We start from the raw sequence: 18,571 nt of genomic DNA, 5'->3' as shown, positions 1-18,571 counted from the left end.
TCCTGACCAGACCCTAGATATCTCTCATCACCCAAATTTTCCAGCCTTGCCCTTCAATTTAACTTTGGGATGTAGGAGGAAACCAGAGCACCCGGGGGGGGAAACCCAGGGGGTCACAGGGAGAACGTGCAAACTCCACACACACACACGCACGCACGCACGCACGCACGCACACACACACACACAGCGCCAGGGGTCAGGATTGAACCAGGGTCCCTGTGGCTGTGAAACAGTGGCCCTACGCGCTGTGCCACTGTGCTGCCCAATAAATTGTCTTATCAAAAGGCAGACCAACCACCTTGTTATTGTCCACTTCTACAATGTACACATTTTTAACTCAACGATCATGTTCAGACATTAATTATTAATTTATAAGTTGATTGCTTGGATGAACACTGCAATTTATTTTATTTATTATCCACGGCAAGACCAGCATTTATTCCCCGTCCCTAACTGCCCCTTGAGAAGGTGAGGGTGAGCTGTCCCCTCGAACCGCTGCAGTCCTTCTGGTGAAGGTGCTCCCGCGGTGCTAGTGGGGAGGGAGTTCCGGGATTCGGACCCTGCGGTGATGAAGGAATAGCGAGGTAGTTCCAAGTCGGGATGGTGTGAGACTCGGAGGGGAGGCTGCGGGTGGTGGTGTTTCCCTGGCACCCGCCGCCCTCGTCCTTCCTGGTGGGAGGGGTGGGGGGTTCGGGAGGTGCTGTCGCAGTAGACTGGGTGAGCAAAATTCAAATACCAATTCAGTGACTTTGTGCATGATTTATTTAAGTTAGTCCACTCTGCACCCCTTACACCCTCCTTACCCATTCCAGCCAGAGGTATATCAGACAGCACCACCAACTATGTCACAACACCACAGATGTCAATTGCAAATGTTCTTTGACTGTACAGTTACCTGGTTGATATATCGAATAGATGGGCTGTTCTCGAATGAATGGGCTGTATTCAACTGATATCTAGAGTGGATGGATATACTAGACTGGTTTCTGGAATGGGTGGGAAGTACTAGACTGACAGCTAGAACGGATGGGCTCTACTTGAACAATATCTGAAATGTGTAGACTATACTAGACATAGACAGAATGGATGGGCTGTACTGGAATGCTACCTAAAATGGGCGGACTATACTAGACTGATGTCTAGAGTGGACAGGCTGTACTAGACTGATATCTAGAATAGATAGACTGTACTAGATTTATACCTAGAATATGCAGGTTGTACTAGACTGATATTGAGCATGGAAGGGCTGTATTAGACTGTTATCTAGAGTGGATGGGAAGTACTAGACTGATGTCTAGAGTGGATGGTTTTTACTAGATTTATACCTAGAACGTACAGATTGTATGAGGCTGATGTCTAGAGTGGATGGGCTGTACTAGACTGACATCTAGATTGGATGATCTGTACTAGACTGACATCTAGAGTGGATGATTTTTTTTACTAGGTTTATACCTAGAATGTACAGGTTGGATGAGGCGCTGATGTCTAGAGTGGATGGGCTGTACTAGACTGACATCTAGATTGGATGGTCTGTACTAGACTGATGTCTAGAGTGGATGCTTTTTACTAGATTTATACCTGGAATGTACAGATTGTATGAGGCTGGTGTCTAGAGTGGACGGGCTGTACTAGAATAACATATGGAATGGATGGCATGTTCTGGACTGATATCTAGAATCCATGGGCTGTACTCCAGTGATGTGTAGAATGGATAGGCTGTGCTGGGTGATGTCTACGATGGATGGGATGTTGTAGACTGATGCGACACACAAGGTGGCAGAACTCAGCAGGTCAGGCAGCATCTGTGGAGAGAAACGGACAGTCAGCGTTTCAGGTCGAGACCCTTCATCTGGACTGAAAGAGTGGAGGGGAGGTAGCCGGTATAAAGAGGTGAGGGGAAGGGGTGGGGCAAGAGCCGGCAGGTGATAGGTGGATCCAGGTGATTGGCAGATGGAGGAGGGGAGGGCAGGAAGAGTGACAGAAGCCGCGAGGTGAGAGGTGGGGGTGACACAGGGCTGCAGATGGTGGGATCTGATAGGAGAGGAAGGTAGAGCAATGGAACCAAGTGAGGGAGGTGGGGAGGGCAGATGGGAACAGTAGGGGGGGTGGGGACCCAGTGGGAGGAGCGTGCAGGTGATGGACAGGTGCAGAGGGTAGGGGAGGGGAAAAGAGACAGGGAGATGGGGATCTGGGGTGGGTGTAGGAGGAACTGGGTGGGTCAGGAGGAGAGAGAAAAGGGAGTAGGTTACTGGGTTGTCCATGTCCATGTTGTTGGGTTGTAGACCCTCCAGGGGGAGTATGAGGTGGTGTTCCTCCAGTTTGCATAGAATGGGTATATTGCCCCATGAAGTGGTAATTGACATTATCCTCGAGACAATGGCTGCCTGAAGAGAGAGTTTGACAACCACCGCACACAGACAGAGCTTGTCTTTCACAACGGGCTTCGAGTTCATTGTCCACTCTTCCGTTCCTCTGCCTGGCTGCGACACAGACGGGGATGAACACTGCAGTCAAGGACGTTGCTCTCGTTGCTTTTCCCCGCACCCTGCGGTCTTCTCGCGTCCGGAACCGTCGACTAACGCTGACCACTCACAGCCTCCCCTGCGGGGAACAGAGTGGCCTCACACCCCTTGGAGAATGCAACGACCACGCATCGTTACGACTCGGTGGGGAAGAGGACCCCAGTCCATTTCAACGTGGCAGCCAGTTTCCATGCACAAGCCCGGGGTGTGGCAGTGATTCCGGAAAATTTGCCATCTTACTGCTTTTGTCTGCGGCGGAGACATGGTGGCCGCGCACTGCTGCTGTGTCTGGTTGACCAGAGAGAGGGGGAGGTGTGTGTGTGAGAGAGAGAGGGAAGCGTAACACTATTACAGCACCAGCAACCCGGGTTCAATTCCCGCCCCTGTCTGTAAGGAGTTTGTACGTTCTTCCCGTGTCTGTGTGGGTTTCCTCTGGGTGCTCCGGTTTCCTCCCACATTCCAAAGACGTACGGGTTAGGAAGTTGTGGGCATGCTATGTTGGCGCCGGAAGCGTGGCGACACTTGCGGGCTGCCCCCAGAACACTCTATGCAAAAGATGCATTTCACTGTGTGTTTTGATGTACATGTGACTAATAAAGAAATCTCATCACCATCAGCACCATGTCAAGTTAAATCGTATTTATTAAGTCGTAAGATCATACAGAAGCAAAACAACAGGGTCTGATAAAAAAAAACAAAACTTTGGGGCCAAATATTACACCTCACCAACTATCTTCAATAACTTTTGGAGTTTATGTTGAAAAGCATTCCTACCCACTGCCCTTCCTGCCCAATATATCCTGTGCTCACATCCCTCCCTATCCCATTCTCCAATATATCCATCCCATTCCGCTCCCTCTTTCCCCTGATTCAGACCACGATCCCTGATCCCTGCAGATCTCTGAACAAATTCCATGCTAACTTCCCCCCCCCCCCCACCTCCCTGACCACCCCAACCAAGCCCTCTTACCCCGTAAGCCTTGCTCACCACTTCCTCACTTGTTCTGGCCACCGCCCGACTCATCGCCTGGGCCAACAGTTCCTATGTTCTCCACTCGAGCATTCACCCCCCCCCCTTCCTGGTGGTATCTGAGGTTTGACGCTTGGACCAGAGAGGTCAGTCCCCTTGCCTGCTGGGGAATCCCATCACCTTCACTGGGTACGGCAGCTAATGATATCCCAAGGGACAAGTGAGGGAGAGAAAGAGAGAGAGAGGGAGAGAGAGGGAAAGATAGAGAGAGAGAGATGGTGAAGGAGGGATGGAGATGGAGAGACACAGATACTATGAGAGATAGAATGAGATTATATTCTTCCTCTCTCTCAACTAATATCATTATTTTATTTTGTTTACTTTTGTCTTTTAAGTTATGTATAATTTATGTTAATTTATTTGTTATGTTGTTGCTGGAAAGGGCTCATTTTCATGGCATTTAATACCCTGGGTGTGTATGCCCGTGACTATAAACTTGATAGAGTGAGAGACAGAGAGGCGGCGAGAGAGACAGAAATAAATAGGGAGAACGGGAGGGGAGAGACTGGAAGATAAAAAGCACGAGAAAAGTAGTGGAAATGAGAGAGGCAGAGAGGGTTTGAGCAGTGCTGGGGGGCATCTGCTCTGAGAGGGACTGAGCGGTGCTGGGGGCATCCGCTCTAAGGGGCATCTGCTCTGAGGCACTGAGGAGTAACGGTTTATCAGGTCTCTGATTGGAATGCGATGAAGTTGGAGATGTATCCTTGGTCAGAAGTCTTGGTTCCGTGCGTGTAGGTCCCATCTCCTGGAGTCATAACAAGCCAGAGCAGACTGCCATCATCCTTGGAATGTACAAATGGAACGGGGGGGGGGGGGGGTGGGGGGATGCCCACTGAAACTACTGGCTGAGAGCGTGAAGACATTTCAGGTTGCTGGAATCAACAAGGGGGCGTCAAAATCTACGTTGTCGCCTCGCCAGGTCTGAACATTAATCACCATCGCCCTACAAAAAGAAAGAAGGTGCAAGGTGAGGTCCAAGTTTGCAGATATAACCGCAACATAAATCCTCTGGAGCGTACGTAGAGGTGATCTCATCGAAATGTAAGAGTGGGGAATGACGTGAAGGGTTACAAGCTGTGAGAGGTGGGGAAATCTTGAACCACTAGGGGAGGGGGTTGACACAAGAGTTATCATAGAATCATAGAACAGTGCAGCACAATACAGGCCCTTCAGCCCACAATGTTGTGCTGACCTTTAAACCTCGCCTAAGACTATCTAACCCCTTCCTCCCCCATATCCCTCTATTTTAAATTCCTCCATATGCTTATCTAGCAACCTCTTGAATTTGACCAATGTACCTGCCTCCACCACCACCCCAGGCAGTGCATTCCATGCCCCAACCACTCTCTGGGTAAAAAACCTCCCTCTGATATCTCCCTTGAACTTCCCACCCATTACTTTAAAGCCATGCCCTCTTGTATTGAGCATTGGTGCCCTGGGAGAGAGGCGCTGGCTGTCCACTCTATCTATTCCTCTTAATATTTTGTACACCTCTATCATGTCTCCTCTCATCCTCCTCCTCTCCAAAGAGTAAAGCCCTAGCTCCCTTAGTCTCTCCTCATAATACATACTCTCTAAACCAGGCAGCATCCTGGTAAATCTCCTCTGCACCCTTTCCAACGCTTCCACATCCTTCCTATAATGAGGCGACCAGAACTGGACACAGTACTCTAAGTGTGGTCTAACCAGAGTTTTGTAGAGCTGCATCATTACCTCGCGGCTCTTAAACTTGATCCCACGACTTATGAAAGCTAACATCCCATAAGCTTTCTTAACTACCCTATCTACCTGAGAGGCGACTTTCAGGGATCTGTGGATATGAACCCCCAGACCCCTCTGCTCCTCCACACTGCCCAGAATCCTGCCATTAACTTTGTAGAGTAATGGAGTTATAGAGTAATACCACACAGAAATAGACCATTCGGCCCAACTCATCCGTGCCTTCCTGAGCTAGTCCAATTTGGCCCATAAGCCTTTCCTATCCACGTACCGACCTAATTATCTTTTAAACACTGTAATTGTACCTGCCTCTGGAAGCTGGTTCTATACACCCACCACCCTCTGTGTGAAAAACTTGCCCCTCAGGTCCCCTCTAAATCTTTCCCCTCTCACCTTAAACCTGTGCCCTCTAGTTTTAGACTCCCCCTACCCTGGGGGAAGAAAGACTGTGAACATTCACCTTATCTCTGCCCCTTCACGATTTTATAAACCTCTGGAGGGTCACCCCTCAGCCTCCAGGGAAAACAGTCCCAGCCTAGCCAGTTTCTCCTGAAGCTGTCCAATTCCGGCAACATCCTTGTGAAGCTTTTCTCTGGATTAATCACATCCTTTGTATAGTACGGCAACCAGAATAGGACACAAGGTTCCAGGTGCAGTCTCACCTACGTCTTGTTCAGCTGTATCATGACGTCCCAATTTTTGTACTTAATGACTGCTTCAGGGGACCTACTCTCCCTGATTAAATTGGTTTAGTATTGTCACTTGTACTGAGGTACAGTGAAAAGCTTGTCTTGCACACTGTCCATACAGATCAATTCATTACAACAGTGCATTGAGGTAGTACAAGGTAAAACAATAACAGAATGCAGAATAAAGTGTTACAAAGTGCAGTGCAGGCAGACAATAAGGTGCAAGGCCATAACGAGGTAGATTGTAAGGTCAAGTGTCCATTTTATCATACTAGGGGACCGTTCAATAATCTTCTAACAGTGGGATACAAGCTGTCCTTGAGCCTGGTGGTACGTGCTTTCAGGCTTTCGTATCTTCTGCCCAATGGGAGAGGGGAGAAGAGAGAATGTCCAGGGTGGGTGGGGTCTTTGATTATGTCGGCTGCTTTACCGAGGCAGTGAGAAGTATAGACAGAGTCCGTGGAGGGGAGGCTGGTTTCCATGATGTCCACAACTCTCTGCAATTTCTTGCAGTCCCAAGCAGAGAAGTTGCTAGCCTGTAAGGGCCCGGGGATATTTTCCAATCAGGACCCCCATTCCCGCAGCCAAAGTTCTTTCCCGTCACTTCCCCGAACGTTGTCAGGGATGGTCAGAGCCACAGTGTTGAATGGCAGTGCACCAAGTGGCCAGGGGACTTGGAGAGAGTCAGTGAGACAGGTCCGTAGTGTCATAGAGCGCGGGGAGGACACTTTCACCCCCTTGTGTTCAGACCGACAGGACTGCCGTTAACCCTGTTGTTGGCTGAACCACTGGTGATGACGAGTCAGTGTACAGGAGTGAGACTGGACATCTGGTTGAGTGATGCCACAACTACAACCTCACGATTAACGCCAACAGAAGATAGATTGAGCGAGCTAGGGCTCTCCTCTTTAGAGAGGAGGAGGATGAGAGGTGATTTGATAGAGGTGTACAAGATGATAAGAGGCATAGATCGAGTGGACAGTCAGAGACTTTTTCCCAGGGCGACAATGGCTAACACGAGGGGGCACAATTTGAAGGTGATTGGAGGAAGGTATAAGGGCGATGTCAGGGGTAAGCTTTTTACACAGAGAGTGGTGGGTGCGTGGAATGCACTGCCGGCAGAGGTTGCGGGGGCAGCTACGTTAGGGATATTTAAGAGATAGACACATGAATGATAAAGAAATGGGGAGCTATGTGGGAGGGAAGGGTTAGATAGATCTTAGAGCAGGATAAAATGTCAGCACAACACTGTGGGCCGAAGGGCCTGTACTGTGCTGTGGTGTTCTACGCTCTTAGAACGAAGGAGCCAATCATTGACTTCAGAAACAGGAAGTCGGGAGACCACCTGCCAGTTCTCATTGGTGGGTCAGAGCCGGAGAGGGTCAGCAGCTTCAAATTCCTGGGCGTTAACATCTCGGACGACCTGTCCTGGGCCCAGCACACAGACGCAATCACGAAGAAGGCACCTCTGCTTTCTTAGAAGCTTAAGGAGATTCGGCAAGTCGCCAAACACTCCAACAAACTTCTGCACATGCGCAGTTGAAAGTTTCCTGACTGGTTGCAATTCCAACACACAGGAACACAAGAGGCTGCGGAGAGTAGTAGACACAGCCCGGTCCATCATGGGCACAGCCTTCCCCACATTGATGGCACCTACAGGAGGCGCTGCCTCAAGAAGGCGGCATCTATCATCAAAGATCCCCACCATCCAGGCCATGCCCTCTTCTCTCTGCTACCGTCGGGCAGGAGGTACAGAAGCCTGAAGTCCCACACCACCAGGTTCAGGAACAGCTACTTCCCTTCAACCATTCGGCTCTTGAACCAACCTGCACAACCCTAACCCTACCTCAGCAACGGAACACTACCCACCACCTCTTGCATTGCCGTGGACATGTCTCTGATTGTGTCTTTGTTTTTTTTTGCAATAAGGTCCTGTCTTTGAACACCTTTTTCTTTCTCTCTCCACCGTCTTGTATATTTCATGTATAATTTATGTTCTGTGTTGTTGTCTGTACCTACGTGCCTGTGGTGCTGCTGCAAGCATGTTTTCCACTGTACCTGTACCTCGCCGTACGTGTGCACATGACAATAAATACGACTTGACTTACTTTCTTGTTTTTCTTCCTGCAATCTCCACAGAACACTCCAATCACCGCGTTAATGGTCTGCAAGGTGCATAAAACCAGCTCGATCGAACTGGACGCAAGTAGGATTGAGAATAAGACCACGTTCCACATGACAATATCCTTGGGCTCAATACATGTATCCCACATGGTCTGGTTCATCAGGTAGTTAGTCCTGTTGGGAAAATAATTGCTTTTCTCTTTTTTGTCGTAGCATTGGGAGAAAATTGTAACTTCAACGCTGATGCACCTTCCTTTCCCAACCCAGCATCACTGATGCACCTTCCTTTCCCAACCCACCCCATCGATGACGTTCCTTCGCTGAGAAGCAGAAGGAGATGTGTTATTGGCTTACAATGTGAGCACTGCTTTTCCCTCTCCACAGATGCTGCTTGCATCTGTAGTCACGGCAGGCAGGGTAGTGTAGCGGTTAGTGTAACGCCATTACAGCACCGATGACTGGGGTTCAATTCCGGCCGCTGTCTGTGAGGAGTTTGTACATTCTCCCCGTGTGTCTGAGTGAGTTTCCCCCAGGTGCTCCGGTTTCCTCCCACATTCGTGGGACGTACGGGTTAGGAAGTTGTGCGCATGCTATGTTGGCGCCGGAAGCGTGGCGACACTTGCGGGCTGCCCCAGAACACTCTACACAAAAGATGTGTTTCACTGTGTGTTTCGATGTACATGTGACTAATAAAGAGATCTGATCTTATCTTGACCTGCTGAGTATCCCCAGAATTTTCTGCTGCGATAATGCACTGTTGGGGAATAGCACGCAACAGAGCGAGGGAAATTGATCCCAGCACACAGGTGACTGAGCAGCACCCCTGTTGTGGGCAGGGTGATCAAACCAACTGCCGTATCTCAACGATAAAGGAAAATTTCACACGGATCCCAGTGTATGTGTCACGGGCACCGTCCATGCCTGATTCACGGCTTCCGTTGAACAACCATCTCAATGTAAGACAGCCCTCCTGTGAGACAGAGCAGCAGCAAATGGCAATTCGACCTCAGGAGATGGTTCTGATTGCTGCAATCCTTAAAAATCACCTTGTTCTGAATCCTGAACTTCCTTGAAACTTACCGGATGCAGTGGAGTATTTAACATTCTGCTGTATAATATCTTAAGAAAAAAGTGAATTGAAAATGTGTTGGAGTATTAGTTGGGGCATTGAGTATTAGTGTCGGGAAGTCATATTGCAGCTGTATAAAACTTTGGTTAGGCTACATTTGGATATTGTGTGCAGTTCTGGTCACCCCATTATAGGAAGGATGTGGAGGCTTTAGAGAGGGTGCAAAAGAGGTTCACCAGGATGCTGCCTGGATTAGAGGGCATGAACTGTAAGGAGAGGTTGGACAAACTTGGGTTGTTTTCTCTGGAGAGGTGGAGGCTGAGGAGAGACCTGTTAGAAGTTTATAAAATTATTAGAGGCATAGCTAGGGTGGAGAGTCAGAATCTTTTTTGCAAAGTAGAAATAGAGGACGTGCATTTAACGTGAGAGGGGGAAAGTTTGAAGGACATGTGCGGGACAAGTTTTTTTACACAGAGAGCGGTGGGTCCCTGGAACGGGCTGCCAGGGGTGGTGGTGGAGGCAGATACGACAGTGGGGTTTAAAAGGCTGTTAGACAGACACATGAACATGCAGGGAACGGAGGGATGTGGATCGTGTGCAGGCCGAAGAGATTTAGTTTAATTCGGACTTGTGTTCGGCACAGACATGGTGGGCTGAAGAGCCTGTTCCTGTGCTGGACTGTTCTACGTTCTATGATAATACAAAGCATCCAATAGCCTGGTCCAGCATCAGGTGTGCTGGATTATCAGAGTTGACTACTTAGATAGAGAAGACACTTGATAGAGGCAGATGGCTCCCTTGCTCTGTGTTCACAGAATGAAGACCTTTCAAAGTGTTGAGTGCTGTGGGAGGTCAGACCTGCCACAGCCCAACAGATCACTGACTGGTGATCTGCTCCTGATAATAGCTCACAGGAAAATAAGTAGAGGGGATGGGATAGGTCAGAGAGCTGGCATAGACTCGAGGGGCTGAATGGCCTTCTTGCTTGTCGTAAAGATAAATGAAGATGTACGTACCCGTTCGGAAGGTTCAGGAAGGGGTATTCCCATTGTCCAGACTCTACCATACACAACGGGCCGTGCCCCAGACCTGTCGCAGACACAACCAGACAGTAGAAGGAGCCCAGGACACCGAAGGCGGAAGAGAACACAGATCGCAGCATCTGTAAGGAACAGAAACACTCTCAGTCTCACTGGCTGAATGTCCCTGCCTGTCACAGGGCCTTTCTTTTGGTGCAGTATCCGGGAGTCTGCAAAGACCTGCGCTGAAATGGAGAGGCTGGGGGTGGACTGGAGGGGTATTGGTTTATTATTGTCACTTGTACCGAGGTACAGTGAAAAACTTGTCTTGCATACCGATCGTACAGGTCAATTCATTACACAGTGCAGTTACATTGGGTTAGTACAGAGTGCATTGAGGTAGTACAGGTAAAAGCAATAACAGTACAGAGTAAAGTGTCACAGCTACAGAGAAAGTGCAGTGCAATAAGGTGCAAGGTCACAGCAAGGTAGATCATGAGGTCATAGTCCATTGTATTGTATAAGGGAACAATTCAATAGTCTTTTCACAGTGGGGTAGAAGCTGTCCTTGAGCCTGGTGGTACGTGCCCTCAGGCTCCTGTATCTTCTGCCTGATGGGAGAGGAGAGAAGAGAGAATGTCCCGGGTGGGTGGGGTCTTTGATTATGCTGGCTGCTTCACCAAGGCAGCAAGAGGTAAAGGCGGGGAGGCTGGTTTCCATGATGAGCTGGGCTGTGTCCACAACTCTCTGCAGTTTCTTGCGGTCCTGGGCAGGGCAGTTGCTGTACCAAGCCATGATACATCCAGATAGGATGCTTTCTATGGCACATCGATAAAAGTTGGTGAGAATCAAAGAGGACAAACCAAATTTCTTTAGTCTCCTGAGGAAATAGAGGCACTGGTGAGCATTCTTGGCCATGGCATCTACGTGATTTGACCAGGACAGGCTGTTGGTGATGTTCACTCCCAGGAACTTGAAGCTCTCAACACTCTCGACCTCAGCACCGTAGGTCTAGACAGGTGCATGTACACCGCCCCCTTTCCTGAAGTCAATGACCAGCTCTTTTGTTTTGTTGACATTGAGGGAAAGGTTGTTTTCATGACACCATGTCACTAAGCTCTCTATCTCCTTCCTGTACTCCGACTCATCGCTGTTTGAGATACGGCCTGCAAACTTGTAGATGGAGTTAGAGCAGAATCTGGCCACACCATCATGAGTGTATAGGGAGTAGAGTAGAGGGCTGAGGACGCAGGACGCAGCCTTGTGGGGCACCAGTGTTGAGAATAATCGTGCCGGAGGTATTGCTGCCTATCCTCAATGACGCGGTCTGTTGGTTAGAAAGTCAAGGATCCAGTTACAGAGGGCAGTGTTGAGTCCTAGGTCTCGGTGTTTGGTGATGTTTGCAGAGGATGAGGTTAAGAGGGGACACAATTGAGGTATGAGGGGGATAGTACAATGGAGACACCAGATACGGTGGGCTGCAGGAAACCTTTCTCTGTATGTTGTCTACATGGGTTTTAGTAAGGCCTTTGACAAGGTCCCTAATGGGAGGCTCATCCAGAGGATTAAGGTGCATGGGATCCATGGCTTGACCAGACCGTTTGGATTCAGAACTGGCTTGCCCATCAAAGGCAGAGGATAGTGGTCGATAAGGGTTGTTTAATTAGGTGCCATTGGCTTAATTAGTTTGGCACAGCATGGTGGGCCGAAGGGCCTATTCTCTGTTCTGTGTTATCAGAAGTGAACAAAAATAGAGGACATAGATTTAGAGGAAGGGGCAATAGGTTTAGAGGGGACCTGAGGGGGACTTGCTTCACCCAGAGAGTGGTGGAAGCTTCGGGAAGGCTAACAGTATCGTCAAGGATGCCTGCCACCCTGGCCATTCCCACTTTCTGGGAGAAGATACGGGAGCTTGAAAGTCCGGATGACCAGACTCAAGAGCAGCTCCTTCCCCATGGCTATCAGAGTCCTGGACCAATCACCTCTCTCACGTTCCCTTCCCAGTGGTGCTGCTACGTTCTCAGACTCTTAACTCTCCCTTTGTTATTAATCCTGCGAGAAAGCAAGAACAGCAGGGTCGTGGAACCTGATAGATCAAGGCTAATATCGGAAAGGTGTAGTATCAGAAGGGGCAATATCAAGAACATTGACGGAAGCAATGCAGCAAGGAATCAAGAACGACATCGTCAATGGACTGTGAGCATCATCAGCAGGGAACAGGGAGCGATATCTCCTGATAATGAATCAACAACAGTAGGAGATTGTGCAAGCGAAGGTCAAACATTGGTAAATGATCAACAGCAAGGTCGATTAGAACGGTATCACAGTTCAAAGGCAGACGTGTGAGTGGGTGCATCGTCAGCAGACGAAGGCTCGACTCCTGGGTGTGTTGGAAAGGTTGGGATTTAATCGCTCACGATAGCTCCAGGCTCGTTCCTTCTGCTAATCTGCCCATGCAGGCTGCAACTTCCCAGCACGTCGCTCACCCAGGCTGGTGTCTACACACTCAGAGGGAGCCCTGGCGTTTGGTCGTGGGTTCACTCCCCACCACGCGGACAGAAGGCTTCGACGCTTCTGATGCTGAGTCTGCCAAGGTGCTGTTCACTTGTGCTGACATCAGCCACTTTCCATGGTGCCTCCCCTCTTCTCACACACCCCCGCACCTCCCACCACACCCCCACCTCACCCACCCTCCATTCACTTTACATAGATCATAGAAAAGTACAATAGGTCTTTTGGCCCACAGTGTTGGACCGATCTAATTAAGCTAATGACACCTGATTAAACTAATCCCTTCTGCCTACAGAACGTCCATCTCCCTCCATTCCCTGCACATCCATGTGCCTATCTAACAGCCTCTTAAACCCCTCTATCGTATCTGCCTCCACCACCTCCCCTGGCAGCCCGTTCCAGGCACCCACCACTCTCTGTGTAAACCAAAACCTGCCCCGCACATCTGCTTTGAACTTACCCCCTCTCACCTTAAACGCATGCCCTCTAGTATTAGACGTTTTGATTCTGAGGAAAAAGATACCGGCTGTCTGCTCTATCTATGCCTCTCATAATCTTATAAACCTCTATCAGGTCTCCCCTCAGCCTCCACCGCTCAGGAGAAAACAACCCAAGTTTGTCCAAACTCTCCTTATAGCACATGCCCTCTAATCCAGGCAGCATCCTGGTGAACCTCTTCTGCACCTTCTCCAAAGCCTCCACATCCTTCCTGTAATGGGGCAACCAGAACTGAATACAATACTCCAGATGCAACCTAAGCAGAGTTTTATAAAGCTGCAACATAACTTCCTGACTCTTGAACTCAAAGCCTCGATCCTCCATGGCGACGTCACCCACTGCCAGCCCAACTCACCCCACCACCTCCCATTCACACCCAGCCCCACTCACATCCCCCACTCTCCCCCCACCAACCCACCAACCCCCAACTCTCCCTGACTCACCGACCCGTCAATACTTTGGTTGACAGCAGGAATTCTTCTGTTAAACGTCCAAAGCATTGGCCAGACAGACATTGTGATCCGCAGGTCACTCTACAAACTATTGGGGACCTTACCCGACATCTGTTTCCACAGCATCCGGCTCCACAGCAACCTTTCCCACCGGCACGTATGGCAGCACACCCAGGGCACAGGATCTGTGGGTAGAAATATCGCCAACATTTATGGTGAAGTGGGAAAGTGTAGTAAACACAGCAGATCATCCTGAGAGTTTAAGTGCTTTGTAGCATCACAGAGTTATAAGACATGGTAAAAGTTCCTTCAGCCCAACTTGTTCATACTGACCAAGGTATCTTCTTGAGTTAGTCCCATTTATTTGTGTTTAACCCTGAACATTTCCTATCCATGATCCTGTCTAAAAGTCTTTTACATGCTGTAATTGTACCCGCCTCAACCACTTCCTCGAGCAGTTCATTCCATATACCTTCTGTATGAAAAACTTGCCCCTTGGGTTCTTTGTAAATCTTAACCCTGTAAAGCATAACGCTTTACAGCGCCGGTGACCCGGGTTCAATTCCGGCCTCTGTCCGTAAGGAGTTTGTACGTTCTCCCCGTGTCTGCGTGGGTTTCCTCCGGGTGCTCCGGTTTCCTCCCACATTCCAAAGGTGTACGGGTTAGGACGTTATGGACATGCTATGTTGGCGCTGGAAGCGTGGTGACACTTGCGGGCTGCCCCCAGAACACTCTACACAAAAGATGCATTTCACTGCGTGTTTCGATGTACACGTGACTAATAAAGATATCTTTTTTTTATTATTATTAGCTTGAAAAATTACTTGAAAGAAACTTGGAAGAATTTGCATACAGTCGGATTAATGGTTGTTGAGTATCAAAGTCAGGAAGTCATGGTTCAGTTGTACTAAACTTTGGTTAAGCTACATCAGAATCTGAATCATTAATTTAGATGGCGTTAAATTTGTTGTTGAAAGAAACGGAAGAATTTGCATACAGTCGGATTAATGGTTGTTGAGTATCAAAGTCAGGAAGTCATGGTTCAGTTGTACTAAACTTTGGTTAAGCTACATCAGAATCTGAATCATTAATTTAGATGGCGTTAAATTTGTTGTTTTGCAGCAGCAGAACAGTGCAAAGACATAAAAATCTATAAATTGCAAAAATAAGTAATTAGGAATAACAAGGTGGTGTTCATGGGTTCATGGACCGTTCAGGAATATGATGGCGGAGGGGAAGAAGCTGTTCCTGAATCACTGAGTGTGAGTCTTCAGGCTCCTGTACCTCCTCCCCGATGGTGGTAACGAGAAGAGGGCATGTCCCAGACGGTGAGGGTCCTTAGTGATGGATGCCGCCTTCTTGAGGCACCGCCTCTTGAAGGTGTCCTCGATCGTGGAAGGGTTGTGCCTGTGATGGAGCTGGCTGAGTCTACAACCCTCTGCAGCCTCTTTCGATCCTGTGCATTGGAGCCTCCGTACCAGGCAGTGATGCAACCAGTCAGAATGCTCTCCACCATACATTGCATTTTATCCAATTTGGTTTGCATAATACAAATAGTGTTCCCTAACTCATCAATCGTGTTATATCCAATTTGTGTTCTAGAAACATGCATTATAGCAGAACTAACTGTTTTGAGTCCTCAGGACTCTCTCAGTTCTGAAGAAGGGTTTTCAACCCGAAACGTTAGCTGTTTCTCCACAGATGCTGCCTGACCTGCTGAGAATTTCCAGCATTTCCTGTCTTTATGAGAATATCACACATGATCTGAACACCCTGCACCAGGAAGGGAAGCATCAGCCCTGACATTACTCCTTTTTCATCCTCAACAAAGACTGGGTCGGGTTCTGGTGTGATGCCTCACCTGGTCCAATAGGGTCCCTGTCTGTGCTTGCTTGCACAAAAAGGGATAAGTAAAGGTTTACAAGGTGAAGACAGACATGGCGATGAGGAGGTGTTCAGGAGTGAGATAGATCGGCTGGTTGAGTGGTGTCGCAACAACAACCTCACACTCAATGTCAGCAAGACCAAGGAACTGATTGTGGACTTCAGGAAGGGGAAGTCGGGAGAACACACACCAGTCCTCATTGAGGGGTCGGCGGTGGAAAAGGTGAGCAGCTTCAAGTTCCTGGGTGTCAACATCTCAGGGGATCTATCCTGGGCCCAACACATTGATGCAATCATGAAGAAGGCACACCAGTGGCTCCACCTCATTAGGAGTTTGAGGAGATTCGGTATGGCACCAAACACTCTTACAAATTTCTATAGATGTATGGTGGAGAACATTCTGACTGGTTGCCTCACCGCCTGGTATGGAGGCTCCAATGCACAGGATCAAAAGAGGCTGCAGACTCAGCCAGCTCCATCACGGGCAAAACCTTCCCCACCATCGAGGACATCTTCAAGAAGCGGTGCCTCAAGAAGGTGGCATCCATCATTAAGGACCCTCACCATCCGGGACATGCCCTCTTCTCGTTACTACCATCGGGGAGGAGGTACAGGAGCCTGAAGACCCACACTCAATGATTCAGGAACAGCTTCTTCCCCTCCACCATCAGATTTCTGAACGGTCCATGAACGCATGAACACTACCTTGTTATTCCTTTTTTGTTGCACTATTTATTTATTTTTAATTTATAGTAATTTTATGTCCTTGCACTGTACTGCTGCCGCAAAACAAATTTCACAACATACAAGTCAGTGATAATAAACCTGATTCTGATTCTGACATTTGGAAGGGAAGACACCCTTTCTGTCTGACCGACAAAGAGAACTGCAAGTGCTGAAAATCTCAAATAAAAATAGAAAATGCTGGGAACACTCAGCAGGTCAGGCAGCATCTGCGGAGAGAGTAGAGTTACTGTTTCTGGACACTTCACAAGTTCAATGCAAGGAAAGCAAACTAATATTAGCTAATTTCTGAGTATATACCAGTTAAACTTCTTCAGATCTGCACATTTTGTTTCGATTTTTGCACTTTTTTCTGTGGACTGTCTCACCTAATGTCAGAAATTATCATCTGCAGATTACATGTGGCCCTTTTCTGCTGTCTGCAAAATATTTCAACCTTTGATTAATGACTACACCCCATATGCAAATCCATAACGTGTTAAGGTAACTAGGATGTAATTTCCTTTCTATTTGCGGCAGGCAACGTGGGTAGGAAAGGTTCAGAAGGATATGGGCCAAACGCAGGCAAGTAGGACTAGCTTGGATGGGCACTTTGGTTGGCATGGACTGGATGGGCCGAAGGGCCTGTTTCCGTGCTGTATGACTCTATGATCAGATTAATGCTCAACGGCACCTGCACAGGGCTTATTTTAGACAAAAGTCTTAACATTGCAAATGCTGCCTATACCTTAAATGCATGCCCTCTGGCATTAGACATTTCGAACCTGGGAAAAAGATACCGGCTGTCTATCTATTGATGCCTCTCATAATCTTATAAATTTTATCAGGTCTCCCCCCAGGTCTCACTCCAGGTCTCACTCCAGAGAAAACAACCCATGTTTGTCCAACCTCTCCTTATAGCACATGCCCTCTAATCCAGGCAGCATCCTGGTGAACCTCTTCTGCACCCTCTCCAAAGCCTCCACATTCTTCCTGTAACGGGTGACCAGAAATGCATGCAATACTGCCTAACACGACCTAACCAGTTTTATAAAGGTGCAACATAACTTCCTGACTCTTGAACTCAATGCCTTGACTAATTAAGGCAAGCATGCCATACGTCTTCTCTACTGCCCTACCAACCTGTGCAGCCATTTTCCGGGAACATGGACTTGCACCCCAAGATCCCTCTGTACATCAACACTGTTAAGGGTCCGGCCATTAACAGTGTACTGTCCCTTACATTGGTTCTCCCAAAGTGTAACACCTTACATTGGCCAGATTAAACTCCATCTGCTATTTCTTCACACATATCCGCAACTGATCAATATTAATTATTAATTAACTTTATTAATTAACTGATTTAGTCATAAGATGCCAGTTTGAGGAAGGATTAAACAGTACGGGCCTAAACTCTCCAGGTGCCTGTGTGAGATTTGAACTCATGACCTCCCAGATCATTATTCAAGGTCTCTGCCTTCCCGCTCATCGGAGACAGAGGGATCAGACAAGACTAGTGTGTGGTAATGGGTAGAATCTAGGGGGAACTGAATGGTAAAGTGGGGAGAATAAAATGGGTTAGGGTAGGGTGAGTGAAAGTGGGTGGCTGATGGTCAGTGCAAACTCAGTGGGCCGAAAGGCCTGTTTCTATACTATCTCTCTTTCAACAGGAGCGGAGTGGGAGATTAAGGACTCTCACCATCCGGGACACGCCCTCTTCACATTACTACCATCGGGGAGGAGGTACAGGAGCCTGAAGACCCACGTCAACGTTTTAGGAACAGCTTCTTCCCCTCCGCCGTCAGATTTCTGAACGGTCCACGAACCCATGAACACTACCTCGTTATTCCTCTTTTACACTATTGATTTATTTTCGTAATTTATAGTAATTTTTATGTCTTGCACTGTACTCCTGCTGCAAAACAACACATTTCACAACATATGTCCGTGATAATAAATCTGATTCTGATAGGGAGACAATCAGGATTTGAAAAGACCTAAACAAGAACACTTACAAAAAGTCCACCTCCGATTATTCCTCCCATTAGCCAGACCTGAAGAGTGATGTGATGGACCCATTTTCTCTCGGCGTTGGGGAAAATGAGCAGAAGATTGGCTCCGATGCATATAAATGCCAACGGTATCAGTATCAAGCCGATACATCGAGAACACTGCCCGGTGCACATCGTGTGGGCCAATCCACAGAACTGGAAAACCTTGATGTCTGAGAAAACCTTCAGCAGCTTTCAGGACTGCTACCTCCTTGTTCTGAACTGCAGTCACCGTTTACTCTCTGATAAGGAAGAGAAATTACCTCATTGTACAAACACA

At 48.2% G+C, this 18,571-nt stretch overlaps 1 protein-coding gene across 1 annotated transcript; it reads right to left on the bottom strand.

The window, feature by feature from the left end:
* Positions 1 to 3,176: 3,176 nt before the first annotated feature.
* tm4sf5 (transmembrane 4 L six family member 5) lies at positions 3,177 to 18,511 on the bottom strand. Its single transcript, XM_052044735.1, has 5 exons — positions 18,256 to 18,511; positions 13,738 to 13,818; positions 10,170 to 10,315; positions 8,069 to 8,258; positions 3,177 to 4,495 (listed from the first exon to the last, which is right to left on the bottom strand). Exons 1-5 carry the CDS (start codon positions 18,424 to 18,426, stop codon positions 4,481 to 4,483), a joined length of 603 nt encoding a protein of 200 aa, XP_051900695.1. The 5' UTR covers positions 18,427 to 18,511; the 3' UTR covers positions 3,177 to 4,480.
* Between the last annotated feature and the right edge of the window lie 60 nt (positions 18,512 to 18,571).

Source organism: Pristis pectinata, chromosome 37 (genome assembly GCF_009764475.1).
Source record: "Pristis pectinata isolate sPriPec2 chromosome 37, sPriPec2.1.pri, whole genome shotgun sequence".
Lineage (NCBI taxonomy): Eukaryota > Metazoa > Chordata > Chondrichthyes > Rhinopristiformes > Pristidae > Pristis > Pristis pectinata.
Note: the sequence above shows the minus strand (reverse complement) of the source record. Positions and strands in the feature narration are given on the sequence as shown.